This window comes from Anas acuta, unplaced genomic scaffold (assembly GCF_963932015.1).
Source record: "Anas acuta unplaced genomic scaffold, bAnaAcu1.1 SCAFFOLD_38, whole genome shotgun sequence".
Lineage (NCBI taxonomy): Eukaryota > Metazoa > Chordata > Aves > Anseriformes > Anatidae > Anas > Anas acuta.
Genome location: NW_027076215.1, coordinates 1,375,955 through 1,394,833, shown reverse-complemented (window position 1 = coordinate 1,394,833; position 18,879 = coordinate 1,375,955). Strand labels below are relative to the sequence as shown.

Genomic DNA, 18,879 nt, shown 5'->3' with positions numbered 1-18,879 from the left:
GGTTGAGGTGTGGGGCACAAAGATTGACGTGAGGGGAAATGGGGGGGGGAGATTAAATAAGGGGAAATGGGGGTAGAGATTAAGGCAAGGGGGGGTCGGGGGGGGCAGAGGTTAAGGTAAGGGGGGGGTCTGGGGGGGCAGAGATTAAGGGAAGGAGAAGCCGGGGGGGGGAGATTAAGGTAAGGGGGGTGGGAGGCAGAGGTTAAGGTAAGGGGGGGGCCCAAAGCTTGAGGTCCCGGGGGGGGGGCCCAAAAGCTAGGGGGGGGCACCAGGAAGAGCAGGGCCCAGCCACAGGGGTAGGGGTGCAGGGGGGGGGGGGGGGGGCGGCGGGGGGGGGATTTGTGTGTGTGGTGCCGGGGGGGGGGGGGGGGTGGGGGGGGCACTTAATGAGGCTCTTAATAGCTTCATTAACACCCCCCGGGGGGGGTTAGGAGGCAGGAGGGCAGCAGGGACAGGGCATGGGGTGGGGGGGGCAACCTTGGCAGCCCCCCCCCCATGTGCAGCCTCAGGAGGGGGCCAGGTGCCGACCGAGTGTAAAACCCCTTGGAAATGCTCTTTTTTTCTCTTTTTTTCCTCTTTTTTTTTCTTTTTTCTTCCTCCCGACTGTCTCCGAGCCCCCCCTCCCCCCCCCCCCGTACCCCCCTCCCACCGGCTCTTTTTCGGATTTCTTCCCTCTTTTTTCTTTTTTTTTTTTTTTCTTTAAAACCCTCCTGACTTGGGCCGAGCCGCTTTTGGGCATCAGCTTTCCTTTTATCGCTGCAAATTTATCTTTTCTGTGCAACGCAGGGTTTTGGGGTGGAAACCTTTTATTTATTTATTTATTTATTTTAACCAAATAACAAATTTTTCCTCCCCAATCCCCCAAATCAACCCCCAGCGGACGTCGGTGCTGAGCAGAAATTCCCCCCCCCCCCCCCGCAGGGCCGTAACGCCCAGAGCCAATGCGAAATGTTTCCCCAAGCAAGTGACCCAAAGCACGCTGTTTTCACCCCGAAAATCTTGCCCCCCCCCCAAAAAAAAAAAACCAAAAAACTGCTCGGTGCCACCTAGGTGTAGGATTGTGTCGGCTCCGGCCTCATCCTGTCACATTGACCCGGCAAAAAAAAAAAAGAAAAAAAGTAAAAAAAAAAAAAAAAGTTAAAAAGTTTTACCGAAACACCTGAGAAGTGTGTAAAAAAAGCAAAAAAAAAAAAAAAAAAAAAGCAAAAAATGCAAAAAAATGGAAAAAAAAAAAAGAAAAGTAAGCACTGTTTCCCAAATGTCATCACACATCCCCCCCCCCGTGTACGGTTAGGGAAGTGGAAACGCACGGTGCAAGCCCCCGGGTGGTGACAAGCTCTGGCAGCCCCGATTTGGTTTTTTTTTGCCCCGTTTCTACCTTTGAGCCAAAAGGAAAAGCACCGCCGAGTTCGCTCCTTGTCACTGCCAAAGCACGACCACCACGCTGCCGCCCTTCACAGTGACCAAAACGACACACTTTTCCCCCGTTTTTCCCCCCCCGTTTACATTTCCCAGGTTAAAAAAAAACACAAAAACGACAAAAAAAAACAAAAAAACAAAAAAACAAAAAAACAGTGTTTCCCCCAAGCACACCCATTCCCTCGCAGTTTGGTGCCCTCCTCGCTTTATTCCTCCTCCACTGCCGAAAAAATAAGCGTACGTCTGCTCTGACTGTGAAGTAAGCACTTTGTAGGGCAAATTTGGGGAGATTTGGGGTGAGTTGTGTTGCAGGAAGGGGTTCTCATGCCGCAGCAGCTGCAAAACTCCCCGGCCGCGGTTTGTTTTTTACCGTTTCTTGCTGCTTTTCGGTGCTTATAAGCAGGCCGCCAACCCCTAAAACCAGCACTTCTCCCCCATTTGCCCAAAACTCCATTGTCTGAGCTTAAAAAGCATCCCTGCTTGCCCCAAACGCCTGCGATTTGGGGCCACGGTAGCGTGATTTTCGCTGTCCCCCTCCTCAATTCTTTCCCCAGTCTCACCAATTCTTCCCCCAATTTCACCAATTACCCCAATTTCTCCAATTCTTACCCTAATCTCACCAACTCTTAGACCGATTTCGCCAACTCTTTCCCCAATTTCACCAATTCTCACCCTGATTTCACCATTTCTTACCCGAATTTCACCAATTCTTCCCCCAGTTTCTCCAATTCTTACCCAGTTTCACCGTATCTTACCCCAGTCTCAATTCCTACCCAATGTATCCAACTTTTACCATAATTTCACCAATTCTTATCCCAAATTCACCAACTCTTACCCCAGTTTCACCAGGTTTTACCCCAATCTCAATTCTTACCGCAATTTCACCAATTCCTCCCTGAATTTCACCAATTCTTCCCACAATTTCACAAATTACCCCAATTTCTCCAACTCTTACCCCAGTTTCACCAACTCTTACCCCAATTTCATGAACTTTTACCCCAATCTCACCAACTCTAACCCCAATCTCACCAATTCTACCCAGTTTCACCAACTCTTACCCAATTTCACCATCTTTTTCCCAATTTCACCAACTCTTACCCCAGTCTCACCAACCCTTACCCCAATCTCAATTCTTAACCCACTTTCACCAACTCTTACCCAATTTCCCCCATTCTTACCCCAGTTTCTCTCTGGGTGACCTCGCTGCGCTCAGGATCAATCCTCCTGCCCCGCTCACCCCTTTTGGCCATTTTCTTGCAGAACCCACCCATTTTTAGCCTTTTGAACGCAGATTCACCACCAGAACAGTGGAATCCGGGGCCAAAAACGGGCTTTTGGGGCTTTTTAGTGCTTTTCCAACGCCGTTCTGCCCCGTTTAACCCAAACCCAGGTGGAGCAGTAATTAACAACCCTTCGTTATTAGCCCTGGCCTCGCTAACGAGGCCGAGCTCCAAGGAGCCAGGGGCTGAGCGAAGGCGGCGCTGGATGCTCCGTCCTCACCTGAACCCCACCGCTTCCCCCAAATTTCTTCGTTTTTACTCGATTTTGGCCAATTTAAGGTTGGAATTTGAGCCCGCAGAGCTCTGTCCCGGCGCGGTAGTGCCACAACCCACTCCTCCTCCTGCCTGGTTTTATTTTACAGCGCGCTCGACGCCTTCAGGACCCCAAACCCTGATTATTTTCACCCAGCCATGTCCGGGGGTCCTTCGTGGGCCTCGCTTTTTTCCCCATTTCACCCGATTTTCCATCATTTCTCCTCTCGGCCAAACCCGCTGCCGGCGGCCGCGTTTTGGGGGGGTCTGGTTTGGTTCCGGGGGATTCCAAAAGCACGTTTTCTGCCCCGCAGGGAGGATGGCGAGCTGGAGGAGGGCGAGCTGGAGGACGACGGGGGCGAGGAGGCGCCGGCCGCGCGCGCCCCCCACGAGCGGGGCCGCCGGGAGAAGGGCGAGAGGCACCACAGTGACTCGGACGAGGAGAAGGCGCACCGGAGGATGAAGCGCAAGCGGCGGAAAGAGAGGGAGAAGGAGAAGAGGAGGGCCAAGAAGAAGAGGAAATCCAAGCACAAGGTGAGCTCCACTCGGTGCTCTCCCGGCCGCGAAACCCGGAGTGAAAGGGGCGAGTTTCCGAAAAATGGTGTGGGGGGAGATTTGTGCCCTGAGGTTTTCGCGCCTCGGAGGGGCGAGCACGCGGAAGCCGAGGGGTGTCTCCGTAAACAGCGGGTGTCTGCGCGTTAATTTGCCTATTTTGGGGAAGATCACAAAGGTTTGGGTTAAGAAAACCTAAAAGAAAAGAGAAAAGGGGTTGGGGAGATAAAAAGGGGGGGCCCCGGGCCCTCCCCGAACCCCGCGGTGCCTCCTTGCCTTGCAGCGCCACGCGTCGTCCAGCGAGGACTTCTCTGATTACAGCGACGACTCGGACTTCAGCCCCGGCGAGAAGGGGCACCGAAAATACGGGACTACAGCCCCCCCTACTCCTCCGTAAGTCCTCTCAGCCCTTTTTCCTTTCTGTTTTAGGAGCAAAAAGGAGGAAAAACGGGGGATTTGGGTGGGTTTCTGGGCTGGGGCCTCGTCACTAACTGTCTGCCTCTCCCAAAGTCCCACCAGCAGTATCCGTCCTCTCACAGCGCTCCCTCGCAGAAAAAGGGCTACTCCAAGCTGGAGGGCAAGGGCTACGGCGGCTACGAGGACTACGAGAACGAGGACTACGGCCACTACGAGGGGGAGGACGATGAGGACGGGGGCAAGGACGACTACGACGACTTCGCCAAGGAGCTCAACCAGTACCGCAGGGCCAAGGAGGGCTCGCACCGCGGCCGAGGTACGCCAAAACCCTCTCATTTCCCCCCAAAGAGCTGCGTCTGTTAACAGAGACGGCTCGGAGAGCAGAAAAAGGGTTGGAAACGGAGTGGAAAAAAAGCCGATTTGTCGCTTTTTCTGTTTTCCTAGGCGGCCGCGGCCGAGGGCGAGGGTACCGCGGCCGCGGCGGCAGGGGCAGCATGCGAGGGGGCCGCGGCATGGGCCGGGGCAACCGCGGGCGCGGCCGGGGCGAGCACCCGGAGGAAGAGGAGGATCTGTACGAGGAAGACCTGGACGTAAGTAGCGCTGCCGGGCTTCCAGCAGGGCTCGGCGGGCGGCTGCTGAGCTCCGTCCTCCCCTTTGCAGTACTGCGACCCCGAGGAGCCCATGGGCGACGACGACTACGACGATTACTCCAAAGAGCTCAGCCAGTACCGCAGGAGCAAGGAGAACCGCGGGCGAGGTGAGCGGGGTCCTGCCCTTCCCCGCCTCGTGACGTTGTCGCGACGGAAGGCTGGTCCCAACCGTCTTGGGGTCCCCTCCTCCAGGTTTGAACCGAGGTCGCGGTCGCGGCCCCAGGGGACGGGGGAATAAAGGGATGGGCCGGGGCCGCGGCCGGGGCCCCAACCGCAGCGGGATGGGGAAAGGCGGCGGGATGAACGACGACGACGACTACTACGAGGACGACATGGGGGTGAGTGGGGAAAAGAAACGTTTTAGGGGGTCCTGGGGTCCCCTAGAACCACCCCGAATTATTCCCAGGGGATGTTTTGGGGCTCGTTGAGCTCTGCCCTCGGTGCTGACTCGGCGCGCTGCCTTCCCCTAGGATGGAGGCGGCGGGAATTACCGGCGCGGAGACCACGACAAACCCCACCAGCAGGCGGACAAGAAGGGGAAAGTCATCTGCAAATATTTCGTGGAGGGCAGGTGCACCTGGGTAAGGGAAATCCTGACGCTTCCCATCGTGTTTTCACCTGGATCGCCCCAAACCCAGCAGATCCGTCCCCAAAATGTGAGGTTTGAGGAGCCTGGGGGTAGATTAGTGCCAAAAAGAGCATTTTAGGGGCAGGCTCACCCCCCTTTTCCAGCAGATCTGTCCCCAAAATGCAAGGTTTGAGGAGCCTGGGGGGAGATTACTGCCAAAAAGAGCATTTTAGGGGTGCAATCAACCCCTTTTTGAGCAGATCCATCCCCAAAAAGTGAAGTTTGAGGGACCTTGGGGCAGATTTGTGCCAAAAAGAGCATTTTAGGGGCATGCTCACCCCCCTTTTCCAGCAGATCTGTCCCCAAAATGCGAGGTTTGAGGGACCTGGGGGGAGATTAGTGCCAAAAAGAGCATTTTAGGGGCGCAATCAACCCCTTTTTGAGCAGATCCATCCCCAAAAAGTGAAGTTTGAGGGACCTTGGGGCAGATTTGTGCCAAAAAGAGCATTTTAGGGGCATGATCAACCCCTTCTTGAGCAGGTCCGTCCCCCATATGTGAGGTTGAGGAGCCTGGGTGGAGACTTGTGGCAGAAAGATCATTTTAGTGGCGCAATTGACCCTTTTCAAGCAGATCCATCTCCAAAATGCAAGGTTTGAGGGAACTGGGGAGAGATTTGTGTCTAAAAAGAGCATTTTAGGGGCACCCTCGGCCCCTTTTCGAGCAGATCCATCCCCAAAATGCAAGGTTTGAGGGACCTGGGGGGAGATTAGTGCCAAAAAGAGCATTTTAGGGGAAACGTTTGACCCCTTTTTGAGCAGATCCATCTCCAAAATGCAAGGTTTGAGGGCCCTGGGGGGAGATTTGTGCCCAAAAGAGCATTTTCAGGGCACGCTCACCTCCTTTTCGCTCCTGGCACCCCGGTTGCTCCCCGGCAGGGCGACCACTGCAATTTCAGCCACGACATCGAGCTGCCGAAGAAGCGGGAGCTCTGCAAGTTCTACATCACCGGCTACTGCGCCCGGCGGAGAACTGCCCCTACATGCACGATATCCTTTGGGGTTTGGCTTAAAAAAAGCGTTTTTGGCCTCGATTTGAGGACCTGGGGAGCGCTGCGGTGGCCGATGACGGGCTGGGCGCCCTCTCGCTTCCTTTTTAACCCCCCTGCTTAAAAAAAAACTCGAGGTTTGTGGCCGCGGCACCTAAAGGCGCTGAGAGAAAGCAGCTCCGAGGGAAGTTTTGGGGTGAATTTCATCCAATTCAGGCCTGGTGAGCCCCCAAATCCCCCAGAAAGTGTTTTTTTTTGGTTCTCCTTGACGCCCGCCACGCGATTTCCCCTGCAAGCTCTTCCACACCACGGGCAACTGCATCAACGGCGACGACTGCATGTTCTCCCACGAGCCGCTGACGGATGAGACGCGGGAGCTGCTGGACAAGGTGCGGGGCGACCGAATTCCTCCCCCCGAATTGTTTTTTAGGGCTGTGACCCCCCCCCAAAAAAATACCAACCCTGTTCTTCACCCGCAGATGCTGGCGGACGACGCCGAAGCGGGCGCGGAGGATGAGAAAGAAGTGGAAGAGCTGAAAAAACAAGGCATCAACCCCCTCCCCAAACCTCCCCCCGGCGTCGGGCTGCTCCCCACGCCCCCCCGGCCCCCCGGGCCGCCCGCCCCCACCTCCCCCAGCGGCAGACCCCTGCCGGGGGGGGGTCCCCTGCCTCCTCCCCCTCCTCTCCCCCCCCCGGGGCCGCAGATGCCGCCACCGGCGGTGCTGCACGAGCCGCTGTCGCCGCAGCAGCAGGACATGTACAAGAAGATCCCCTCCCTCTTCGAAATCGTCGTGCGGCCCACGGGGCAGCTGGCCGAGAAGCTGGGGGTCAGGTGAGCGTCCCCCCCCCAAAAAAAAAAAAAAAATGCTCCAAAATAGGCCGAAAAACGGGCATTTGAGCTACGCCGCGGGGGTTGAAATGAGTTTTTTTTTTTTTTTTTTTTTTTGAATTTTTTTTTTTTTCTCTTTCAGGCACCCGGGGCCGCCGCCACCCAGGTTCCCCGGCCCCGGTGGCCCCCCAGGACCGATGCCCGGCCCCATGCACCCCGACATGCACCCCGACATGCACCCCGACATGCACCCCGATATGCACCCCGACATGCACCCCGACATGCACCCCGACATGCCCATGGGCCCAGGGATGAACCCCGGCCCCCCCATGGGGCCAGGCCCCCCCCTGCTGCCCTACGGCCCCGATGACTCCCCGCACGGTGCCATGATGCCCCCCCCCGGCCCCCCACCACCACCGGGCTTCTACGACGGCTTCTACCCGCCGCAGGAGGGCCTGGAGATGGAGCACGGCCTGATGGGCGAGCCTGGTATGTGCCCCCCCCCCCAATTCTACCCCAAATTCCCTGCCCCCCAAAACCTCTGAAACCCTGTAATCCGCCCCAAAAAATCTGTAACCCCTGCAAAAAACCTCTAACCCCCCAAAAAAACCTCTAATGTCCCCTAAAGAACTCTAAAACCCCGTAATCCCCCCCCAAAAAACAGTAAGCACCCCCCAAAAAAACCTCTAACCCCCTCCCAAAAACTCTAATGTCCCCTAAAAACCTCTAAAACCTCATAATCCCCCAAAAAACAATAAGCACCCCCAAAAAAAACCCTCTAACCCCCCCAAAAAATAATCTAAAACCCTGTAATCCCCCCCCAAAAAACTGTAACCACTGCAAAAAAACTCTAACCCCCCGAAAAAAATCTAAAACCCTGTAATCCCCCCCCAAAAAAACCTCTAATCCCCCACCACAAACCTCTAACCACCTGTAATCCCCCAAAAACCTCTATCTCCCCCCTAAAAAACCTACCCCGTGACCCCCCATATCCCCCCCAAAAAACTTGTAACAACCCCAAAAAAACCTCTAAACCCCCATAACTCCCCCCAAAAAGACTTTAACCCCCCGAAAAAACTGTAATCCCCCCAAACCCTGTAAATCCCTCCAAAAATCCTCTAACCCCACAAAAAAACTCTAACCCCCCCCAAAAAACCTGTAACTGTCCAGAAGAATAGCTCTAACCCCCCATAACCCCTCAGAAAAAGCCTCTACTCCCCCCAAAAAACAGTAACCCCCCCAAAAAAACTCTAACCCCCTGTAACCCCCCCAAAATGTAACCCCCCATAACTCCCCCAAAAAACCTCTAACCCCATGACCCCCCCATAACACACTAAGCCCCTGTAACGGCCCTAAAAAAGCCTCAAACCCTCTGTAACCCCCCCAAAAAAACTATAAACCTCCCCAAACTCACTAACCCCCCCAAAAAATCCTGTAAGCTCCCCCAAAAAACACTTTCACCTCCTGGAACTCCCCTAAAAAAGCCTCAAACCCCCTGTAACCCCCCCAAAACCCCCTGTAACCCCCCCAAAAAAACCCTGTAACCCCCCAAAACCCCTGTAACCCCCCCAAAAAAACCCTGTAACGCCCCCCAAAAAACCCTGTAACCCCGCCAAAAGCCCCTATAACCCCCCCAAAAACCCTGTAACCCCCCCAAAAACCCCCTGTAACCCCCCCAGAAACCCCTGTAACCCCCCAAAAAACCCCTGTAACCTCCCCAAAAAAACCCTGTAACCCCCCCAAAACCCCTGTAACCCCCCAAAAAAACCCTGTAACCCCCCCAGAAACCCCTGTAACCTCCCCAAAAAACCCCTGTAACCTCCCCAAAAAAACCCTGTAACCCCCCCAAAAAACCCTGTAACCCCCCCCAAAACCCCCTGTAACCCCCCCAGAAACCCCTGTAACGCCCCAAAAAAACCCTGTAACCTCCCCAAAAAAACCCTGTAACCCCCCAAAACCCTGTAACCCCCCAAAAAAAACCCTGTAACCCCCCCAGAAACCCCTGTAACCTCCCCAAGAAACCCCTGTAACCTCCCCAAAAAAAACCCTGTAACCCCCCAAAAAACCCTGTAACCCCCCCCAAAACCCCCTGTAACCCCCCCAGAAACCCCTGTAACCCCCCAAAAAAACCCTGTAACCTCCCCAAAAAAACCCTGTAACCCCCCAAAACCTTTGTAACCCCACAAAAAACCCCTGTAACCCCCCCAAAACCCCTGTAACCCCCCCAAGAAAAACCCTGTAACCTCCCCAAAACACCTGTAACCCCCCCAAAAAAAACTGTAACCCCGCAAAACCCCTGTAACCTCCCCCAAAAAAAACCTGTAACCCCCCCAAACCCCCTGTAACCCCCCCAAAACCCGTGTAACACCCCCAAAAAACCCTGTAACCCCCACCAAAACCCCTGTAATCCCCCCAAAACCCCTCTAACCCCCCCAAAAAAACCCTGTAACCCCCCCCCCCAAAAACCTTACCCCTCCCAACTCCTTCAAACCCCCCCCTAAACCCCCCGTGTCCTCCCCCCGCAGACGATTATGGCTCCTACGAGGCCGTGGAGGGGCCCCCGGGCGCCCCCCTCTTCCCCGAGCCCTCCCTGGACCCCGAGGGGCTCGGGGACCCCCCGGGGGGGCCCAAAAACGCCGGGGGGGGGGTCCCCGATTTCCTGCCCTCGGCGCAGCGGGCGCTGTACCTGCGGCTCCAGCACAAGCAGCGCGAGGAAGAGGAGCGGGCACGAAGGCTGGCCGACGGCGGCAGGCAGGAGCGGGGCGACGAGGAAGGCGAGTTTTGGGGTGAAAAAGGCCAGAATCGGGGGCAAAATCCCACCCCGGGGTGGGGCGGGGCGCAGGGAGAGTTTCGGGTTGGTGCCACAGCCGGTAGATGTTTTGGGGTTAAAATGGCAAGAATTGGGGTAAATGGCACCCAGGAGGAAGGTTCGGGGTGCCAGTGAACCCCTGGTGGCTTTTCTGGTGCCCGTTTTGGGGTTAAAAAGGCCAGAATTGGGGACAAATCCCAACCTGGGGGGGGGGGGGCACAGAGCGAGCTTTGGGTTGGCGCCACAGCCGGCAGATGTTTTGGGGTTAAAATGGCAAGAATTGGGGACAAATCCCACCCTGGGGAGGGTGCAGGGCGAGTTTCGGGCTGGCGCCACAGCTGGCAGATGTTTTGGGGTTAAAAAGGCAAGAATTCGGGACAAATCCCACCCTGGGGGGGGGTGGAGGGCGAGTTTCGGGTTGGTGCCACAGGCAGCAGCTGTTTTGGGGTTAAAAAAAGCAAGAATTGGGGTAAATCCCACCTGGGAGGGGGGGTCGGGGTGCTGCATTTCTTGCCAGCACCCCCCCGGCAGCTGTTCCGGTGTCTGTTTTGGGGTTAAAAAGGCAAGAATTGGGGCAAATTCTACCAAGGAAGGGGTACCGGGGGGGGGTGTTTCTGGCTGGCATCCCCTCCCCCCTCCCCGGCAGCCATTCTCTTGCCCGTTTTGGGGTTAAAGAGGCAAGAATCGGGGACAAATCCCATCGAGGAGGGGGTCTTGGGGCACGTTTCTGGCTGGCACCCCAGCCAGCAGCTGTTTTGGGTTTAAAAAGGCAAGAATTAGGGTAAATCACACCTGGGAGGAAGGCTTGGGGTGCCAGTGCCCTCCTGGCAGCTGTTCTGGTGCCCTTTTTGGGGTTAAAAAGGCAAGAATTGGGGCAAATCCCACCCAGGAGGGAGCACAGGGGGCTGCATTTCTGCTGGCACCCCCCCAGCAACCATTCTGGTGCCAGTTTTTGGGTTAAAAACACAAGAATTGGGGACAAATCCCACCCAGGAGTGAGGCTCGGGGGGGGGGGGGGGGCTGCATTTCTGGCCAGTGCCCCCCCCCAGCAGCTCTTCTGGTGTCCATTTTGGGGTTAAAAAGGCAAGAATTGGGGCAAATCCCATCCTGGAGGAAGGCTCAGCGTGCCAGTGCCCCCCTTGCGGATGTTCTGGTGCCCGTTTTGGGGTTAAAAACACCAGAACTGGGGACAAATCCCACCTGGGAGGGGTCTCGGTGCATGTTTCTGGCCGGCACCTCTCCGGCAGCCGTTCTGGTGCCCATTTTGGGGTTAAAAACACCAGACATCGGGGACAGGGCCTCCGGGGGTTGGCTCCATTTCTTTCTGCCCCCCGCCTCATTAGGGCTTCGCTAACGAGGGGATTCGCTAATTACTTTCTGCCCCCCCCCCCCCCCTTCAGGTGACCCCGGCAACTGGTACTCGAGCGACGAGGACGAGGGCGGCAGCAGCGTCACCTCCATCCTCAAAACCCTGCGGCAGCAGAGCTCGGCCCGGCCCCATGGCGATATGGGGCAGCCCCACGGCACCTCCGACCCCCGGCTGCAGAAAGCAGCGGTGGGAAGCGGCCGCCCCGCCGACCCCCGGCTGCGAGACCCCCGCTTGGCTCGCGGCGGCGGCGCCGAGCCCACCGACACCATCCCGGCAGACCCCCGGCTGGCTCGGCACGGCCCCAAAACCGAGCAGCTCCCCCCGGGGGGCCCCAAACCCGGCGGGGGATGCCCCGAGGAGGAGGATGGAGGTGAGCGGGCGCTACGGGAGAAACCTTTGGGCATCCCCCTGGAGGCGCTGCCCGGCCAAGCGCTGCGGGACCCCCCGAGGGCAGCTGCAGCAGTTCAGCCACATCAAGAAGGCCGTGGTGCTGAGCAAGCCGCCCTTCGCCCGCTCCGTGCTCTGGACCCCTGAGGACCTCGTCCCCCTGCCCATCCCCAAGCAGGACCCGGTCCTCGCGGACCCCCGCCTCCACCCTCGGCCCCACCGCGCCCCCGACCCCACCACCGCCACCGCGCCGCCACCGCCCCCCAACCCCGGCGGCCTCCCCGACTTCGAGCTCCTCTCGCGCATCCTAAAGACGGTGGCGGGGGGCGAGAAACCCAGCGACCCCCGCGTGCGCAAAGCCCCCGCCGACCCCCGCCTGCACAAAAACACCGAGGGCGGGGGCTGCAGGGCCACCCCCAGCCCCGAAACTCCCGGGACCACCGAGGCCGCCCCGGCCATCGCGCCCTACGACCCCCGGCTGCTCACCAAGGGCAGCGGGCAGAGCAGCGTGCTGAGCGCCATCAGCCTCTACGACCCCAGGACTCCTCCGGCGGCCCCCAAAGCCTCCGAGCCTCCCGGCGAGCCCCCCAAAAGCGCCGCCAGCGCCGCTGCCAAGCCCAAGGAGCCGCTCTTCGTCCGCCGCTCGGCCCTCGAGCAGCCCGAAACCGCGGCCGACGCCGCCTCCGACCGCTACAACAGCTACAACCGGCCCCGGCCCAAAGCCCCCCCGGCCTCCTCCTCCTCCTCCTCCGCAGCCCCCCCGGAGGTCGCCCCCCAGCCGGGCCCCCCCGGTGCCCCCTTTGGGGGCAGCCCCTTCGCGGGCGGCAGCCCCGGCACGGAGCAGCAGCAGCAGCCCGAGGACGCCGCCTCGCTCAAGGACGTCTTCAAGGGCTTCGACCCCACCGCCTCGCCCTTCTGCCAGTGACGGCCCCGCGCCCAATTTGCGCCTGGGTTTGGGTTTGCCTGGTCTGGGGGGTGTTTTCCCTTTTTTTTGGTCCATTTTCCCTTTTTTTCGGTCCGTTTTCCCTTTTTTTGGTCTGTTTTCCTTCTTTTGGGGTTCTATTTCCCTTCTTTTTCTGGTTCATTTTCCCTTTTCTCGGTTCATTTTCTTTTTTTTGATTTATTTTTCTTTTTTTTTTTTTTTCTCCATTTTTCCTTTTTGTCTCCATTTTCCTTTTTTGGTCTGTTTTCCTTTTTTGGGGGTTCTTTTTCCCTTTTTTTTCTGGTTCATTTTCCCTTTTCTTGGTTCATTTTCCCTTTTTTTGGTCTGTTTTCCTTTTTTTTTCCTCCATTTTTCCTTTTTTCCTCCATTTTTCCTTTTTTTCTCCATTTTTCCTTTTTTCCTCCATTTTTCCTTTTTTCCTCCATTTTTCCTTTTTTCCTCCATTTCTCCTTTTTTTCTCCATTTCTCCTTTTTTCCTCCATTTCTCCTTTTTTCCTCCATTTCTCCTTTTTTGCTCCATTTCTCCTTTTTTGCTCCATTTTCCTCCATTCATTTTCCCTTTTTTCATCATCTTTTCCTTTTTCCTCCTGCATTTTTAGTCCTCTTCCTTCTTTACTTTTTTCCTGGTTCATTTTCCTTTATTCTGTTTTGTTTCCTTGTTCAAGGTCATTCTCCTTTTTTGGGGGTTCATTTTCCTTCTATTTTCTCATTTCATTTTTTGTTCATTTTCCTTTTATTTTGATTCATTTTCCCTTTTTTTGTCATTTTCCTTTTATTTTGGTTCATTTTCCTCTTTTATTTTTTCTGCTATTTTCCCTTTGCTGGTTCATTTTCCCTTTTCTTTGGCCACTTCACTTTTGGGGGGGTTTATTTTTCTTTTCTTTTTTTCCTTTTTTGGGTCATTTTCCTTTTCTCATTTTTCGTTTCCTTTTTTTTTTTTTTTCCTTTTTTTATGTTCACCTTCCCTTTTTTTGGTTCACTTTCCCCTTTTTTTTTGTTCATTTTCCTTTATTTTAACCATTTACCGCCGGCTTTCTCCGCACTGCCCTGTACATAAACCCCGCGTGGCCCCCCCGGGATGCGGCGGCTGCTTTGGCTTTTTTGGGGGGAAATCCTCCTGAAAAACGGAAAAAAGAGCAAAAACCACCCCAAAACTTCACCAAGAACCTGGGAATTACATGAAATAAACTCGGGGAGCGGCCGCCAGTGCCGGATTTTTTGCACAGAGCTTTTGTACCATAGCGTTTTGTAAGCGTCCGCGGGGAAAAAATGGGGGAAAAATAACAAAAAAAAGGCAAAAAAAAAAAATTGAGGTCGCTTTTGTAATCGTGGGGGAGGGGGCCGTCACCGTGTGGTTTGGGGTGTTTTTTTTTTTTTTTTAGGAAAATCCCTTTTTAGGCCGTTTTGAGGAGGCAGCGTTCGGCTGCCTGCCGGCCACTTCCGCGTCTGGCCCCCTCCCTGAAAAAAAAGGAAGAAAAGCCTCAAAACCACCCCAAAATTTGTATTCTTGGCATTAAATTATTTGGCTCGCTCGCGTTTCCCTCATGTCTGTTCCACCTGCAGGAGCATTTTGGGGCAAAAAAGGGCCCCGACCACGAAAAATCCCCCCTCAAAAAGCATCCAAAAAGGTAAATTTCCAGCCAAAAAGCCTCAAGAAGGTCAAAAAGTGTAAAAAAGAAAAAAAAGGTGAATTCTGAGCTGTAAAGTGGCGTTTTCAGCGCTCGCGATGCCCCGTGCCCTCCGCCTGTACAAAACCCGCGCTTTTTTGTAAAACCCCGTCTTTTTACAACAAAAAGCCCCAAATCAGCATCTTTTTGCAGAGCTTTAACCGAATCCGCGGTTTTTCGAGGTGTAATAAAGTGTAAATAGCGCCGCGGCCGCCCCGTCCGCGCCGTTTTGGGTCGTTTTCTCATTTTTTTGGCATCGTGCTCTTCTGAAATCGGCGTCTCCCGCCTGGCACCCGTTGGCCTTTTCCTCAGGTTTTCAGCCCAAAAATGCCTCGGGGCTTGGGTGCCCCCCCCAGTGGGGTTGGGGGGGGGTTGGGGGAGGGGGTTTGGGGAGTTTGTTGGGAATGGGTTTGGGGGGAATCTGTAGGGTTTGGGGGGGGAATTGGGGGGGTTGGGGGAAATTGTGATTTTGGGGGAATCTGTGGGAATTTGGGGGTGGTGGGTTTGGGGAGAATCTGTGGGGTTTGGGGGGAAAGCAAGCGTTTTGGGGGGAATTTGTAGGGTTTTGGGGGAATCTGTGGGGATTTGGGCAGGTGTGGGAGAATCAGGGGTTTGGGGGAGAATCTGTGGGGTTTTGGGGAAATCCGTGACGATTTGGGAGTGCCAGGTTTGGGGAGAATCCGTGCGGTTTTGGGGTTCGGAATCGATTCCCAATCCTCCTCGGAGAGCGCTACTGGGAGCTACTGGGAGCTGTCCCCCCCCCCCTCCCCCCCCCCGTCCCCACCCCCACGCGGTCCCAGGGGCACGTGGGGCCGTGGGAAGTCTCCGAGGGGGGACGGGGGGGGGGGGCACATCCTGTCCAGATGTGGCCACAGCTGGATCCGGGGGGGGGGCGGGGGGGGGCACAAAGGCGGCAGCGCAGGCTGGCACTGGGGGGGGGGGGGAAGGGAGGGACAAGGACGGGGAGGGACAAGGACGGGGAGGGGGGGGGGGCAAAAAAATCCCTGCGGATGCTCCCCCCCCCCTCCCCCATTATTTTTTTTTTGGGGGGGGGGTGACTTCATTTTGGGGGTGCCCCCACTTAGGGGGTGACCCCCCCAAAAAGATTTTAGGGTGCCCCCACTCTGGGGGGGGGGTTCCCAATCGTTTTGGGGGGGGACAATCCTTTTCGGGGGGGGGGTCCCAACCAGATGGGGGGGGTCCCAATCATTTGGGGGGGGTCCCAATCATTTTGGGGGGGGGTCCCCCAAATCTGCGCTTTATTAAATAGCAGGTGTGGGGGTGTTATAAAAAGGGGGGTGGGGGGCGCTTAAATATTTGGGGGGGGGGTCTCGGGGTGCAGGCAGTGCCGGGGGGGGGGTCAGGGGGGGCCGGGGTCCCCTTGCAGCACCCGCTGCTTCGGCAGCCCCGGAGCTGGGCCAGCAGCTCCGCACAAAGTCCTGGGGGGGGGGGGGGGGACAAAAATTAAGGGGGGGGGACACCAAATTCCGGCCCCCCCCTCATGTCGCAAGCTGCTGCCAGAGATAAGCAGGGCTGGGAGGGGGGGGGGGGCGGAAGGGGCCCCCCCGGGACGCGCAGCCCGAATTTTTTTGCCTTTTAAAGCCCGGTTGCAGCAGCCGGGGCTTGGGGGGGGTGGGGGTGGGGGGGATGCTGGGGAGGCTGCCGGCCCCATAGCCGGCCCCATAAGTGCGGGGCGCCCCCCATCTGCCCCCCCACCCCCCGCCAATTTTTTAACATCCCCCCCCCCCAAAAAAAAATACCCCCCCCCAGGGTGCTCACCTGGGTGTCGGCGGTGCACGTCTTCAGGATGCCCTGGGGGGGGGGGGGAGGGGGGAAAAGGGGTGGGGGGGGCTGAACACCACACTTGGGGGGTGCCCCATAAGTGCCCCCCCCAAAAAAAAAAAAAAACCCAAACCTGCAGCCGCTGAGCTCGCTCCTCGTCCGTGGGCAGCTCCAGGAGGTCGTCGATGTTCACCTCGTCCGGCATCTCCGCCTCCTGGGGGGGGGCCCGGCTGTCCCCAAAGCCCCCCCCGTGTCCCCAAACCCCCCCCGTGTCCCCAAAGCCCCCCCCGGTGTCCCCGAGCCCTTTCCTTCGATGTCTCCGGGGTCCCCAAGAGTTCCAATGAGACCCCAACCCCCCCACTGTCCCCAACCCCCCCATAATGTCCCCAACCCCCCCCCCATGTCCCCAACACCCCCGTGTCCCCAGTCACCCCGCGGGGGGGTCCCCAACCCCTCTGACACCCCCAACCCCCCCCCAACCCCTCTGCGACCCCCCCCCCCCACCCGCTCCCATTGGAGGTACCCAAATGGGGGGGGGTCTTGGAGGGGGGGTCCAAGGGGTGCCGGGGGGGGGCTGCTTGTAGGGGATGTCCCAGTGGGGGGGGGGTCCAAGTCCCGGGGGGGGCAAGGGGGAAAGGGGGTCCCGGGGGAGGGATGCTCTGGTGAAGGATCTTGGGGGGGGGGGGGTCTAGGTTCTGGGGGGGGGGTCCTGGAGAAGGGGGGGTCCGGGGAGGGGTCCCAGGAGATGGGGGGGGGCGGGGATGGGATGGGGCTATTCGGGGGGGGGGGAGCCGGGGCGGTGAAGATGGGGGGTGTCCTGGGGGGGTTATTCCGGGAGGGGGGGTCCCGAGGTGGGGGGGGGAGTCCCGGAGAGGGGGTCCCGAAGGATGGGAGGGGGGGTTATTGGGGGGGGGGGGGCGGGGATGGGGGGGATTATTCCGGATGGGGGGTCCCGGGGTGGGGGTGTCCCTGAGAGGGGGTCCCGGTGGAGAGGGTCCCGGGGATGGGGGGGGCGTTCGGGGGGGGGGGGTGTCCCGGGGGGGTGGGGTGATGATGGGGGGGGTCCGGGGGGGCGTTATTCCGAGGGGGGGGTCCCAGAGAGGGGGTCCCGGTGGAGAGGGGGTCCCGAAGAGGGGGTCCTGGGGATGGGAGGGGGGCTGTCATGGGGGGGGGGGGTTATCCCGGGGGGGGGTTATCCCGGGGGGGGGGGGGTCTCCTCGGGGGGGGAGCTCCGTACCCGCCCCCGGTAGAGCTCCCCGAGCCTGCCGTCGATCCAGCGCTCGGTGTCGAGGCGCCGCTGGAGCTGGCGCCGATCGTAGCGCACCGTGACCCGAGCCTGGCGCCGGGGGGGGGGCCCGGGGCTGAGCCGGGGGGGTCGAGGCCGGGCCTGAGCCCCCCGAGGCCCCGGGGAGCGGCCGCGCCCCCCCCGCCCCGAGCCGCTCGCGGCCATCGCTGGGGGGGCCCCGCGGAGCCGCCGCCGCCTATAGGAAGGAGGGGGGGGGGGGGGGGAAGGGAAGGGGGAGGGGGCGGGGCTTGGGGGGGTGGGGCCGAGGGGGGAGGAGCTTGAGGGGGTGGGGGTTGGGGGGGGCTGTAGGGTCCTGTAGGTCCCTAGAGAGCCCGATAGGTCCTATACGTCCTATAGCGCCCTATAGATCCCCATAGGTCCTATAGCGCCCCACAGCGCACTATAGATCCCATAGAACCCTATAGCAGCCCATTGGTCCCTATAGATCCCCATTAGTCCCTATAGATCCCATAGGTCCTATAGCACCCCATTGGTCCCTATAGATTCCCCATAGGTCCCTATAGAGCCCCATAGGTCCCTATATGTCTCTATAGATCCCGATAGATTCCCACAGATCCCTATAGCCCCCTGTAGCCCCCTGCAGCACCCTATAGACCCCTGTAGCCCCCCGTAGCCCCCTATAGCCCCCCGCAGCCCCCCATAGCCCCCCGTAGCCCCCCGTAGCCCCCTATAGCCCTTCGTAGCCCCCTATAGCCCCCTATAGCCCCCCAAAGCCCCCCATAGCCCCCCATAGCCTCCCGTAGCCCCCCGTAGCCCACCGTAGCCCCCTATAGCCCCTATAGCCCCCCATAGCCCCCCATAGCCCCCTGTGGTGTAAATGCCTGTAGTTCCCCGGATCCTCCTTCCGGCCCTTCTTGTAGACAGACGTCACGTTTGCTAGTCACCGGGTGACTGGGACCTCCCCTGATAGCCAGGACTGCTGGTCAGTGATGGAAAGCAGCTTGGAGAGCACTTCAGCCAGCTCCCTCAGTAACAACGGGTGGATGCCATCTAGCCCCCTAGACTTGTGCACATCTGAGTGCAGTAGCAGTTTTCTCAACATTTCCTCATGAGAGCTTCATTCTGCTGAAGGTCCTTATCTACCAGCTCAGAGGGCTGAGTACTAGGGGAACAACTGGTCTTGCTGCTAAACACTGAGGTAAAGAATGCATTAAGTACCTCAGCCTTTTCCACATCTCTTCTAATTCTGTTTTCCCACATCCAATAAAGGATAAAGATTCTCTTTTCCCTCCCCTCCCCTCCCCTCCCTTTCCCTCTGCTCTCCTTTCATTATAAAAACCTTTCTTATTGTCTCTGACAGCAATAGATAGATTGATCTCCGCTAGGGTCTGGCCCTTCCAATTTTGTCCTTGCCCACCCTAACAACATTTAGGACACAGCTTCAGACAAAATGACAGCATACATGAGAAGCACAGAAAAGGTGGAATCTGGCAGCCTTCCATCCACCAGCCTTCTGTGAGTCTGTGCTGCAATTCTGTTCAACTGGTTACTCCTCTACTGTCCACAATATCTACTAACACCTCATTGATGCTATCTTGTGAGAGACAGCACAATCAGGGTGAGCCATCTTCCTGCAGAAATTAACAGATGAAAGAATGGAGCA

The 18,879-nt window shown here is 57.7% G+C and overlaps 2 protein-coding genes across 3 annotated transcripts; one reads left to right on the top strand and one right to left on the bottom strand.

The window, feature by feature from the left end:
* The first annotated feature begins 366 nt into the window (after positions 1–366).
* ZC3H4 (zinc finger CCCH-type containing 4) lies at positions 367–12,645 on the top strand. Its single transcript, XM_068668577.1, is given in 16 exon segments — positions 367–3,485; positions 3,787–3,868; positions 3,871–3,896; positions 4,014–4,236; positions 4,365–4,510; positions 4,581–4,677; positions 4,763–4,908; positions 5,041–5,151; positions 6,075–6,159; positions 6,162–6,185; positions 6,464–6,573; positions 6,664–7,016; positions 7,156–7,502; positions 9,539–9,787; positions 11,223–11,632; positions 11,634–12,645. Coding segments are annotated over 16 exon segments (3,654 nt in total). The 5' UTR covers positions 367–3,110; the 3' UTR covers positions 12,504–12,645.
* Positions 12,646–12,682: 37 nt separating this feature from the next.
* LOC137849102 (protein phosphatase 1 regulatory subunit 14A-like) lies at positions 12,683–17,479 on the bottom strand. 2 transcript variants are annotated; one of them, XM_068668580.1, is made up of 4 exons: positions 17,208–17,479; positions 16,104–16,184; positions 15,968–16,000; positions 12,683–13,638 (listed from the first exon to the last, which is right to left on the bottom strand). In XM_068668580.1, the coding sequence occupies exons 1-4, from the start codon at positions 17,418–17,420 to the stop codon at positions 13,543–13,545; spliced, it is 423 nt and encodes a 140-aa protein (XP_068524681.1). In that variant the 5' UTR covers positions 17,421–17,479; the 3' UTR covers positions 12,683–13,542. The 2 variants fall into 2 exon arrangements, with proteins under 2 accessions (XP_068524681.1, XP_068524679.1); XM_068668578.1 differs by lacking the exon at positions 12,683–13,638 and adding an exon at positions 14,331–15,627 and having other exon boundaries at positions 17,208–17,469.
* Between the last annotated feature and the right edge of the window lie 1,400 nt (positions 17,480–18,879).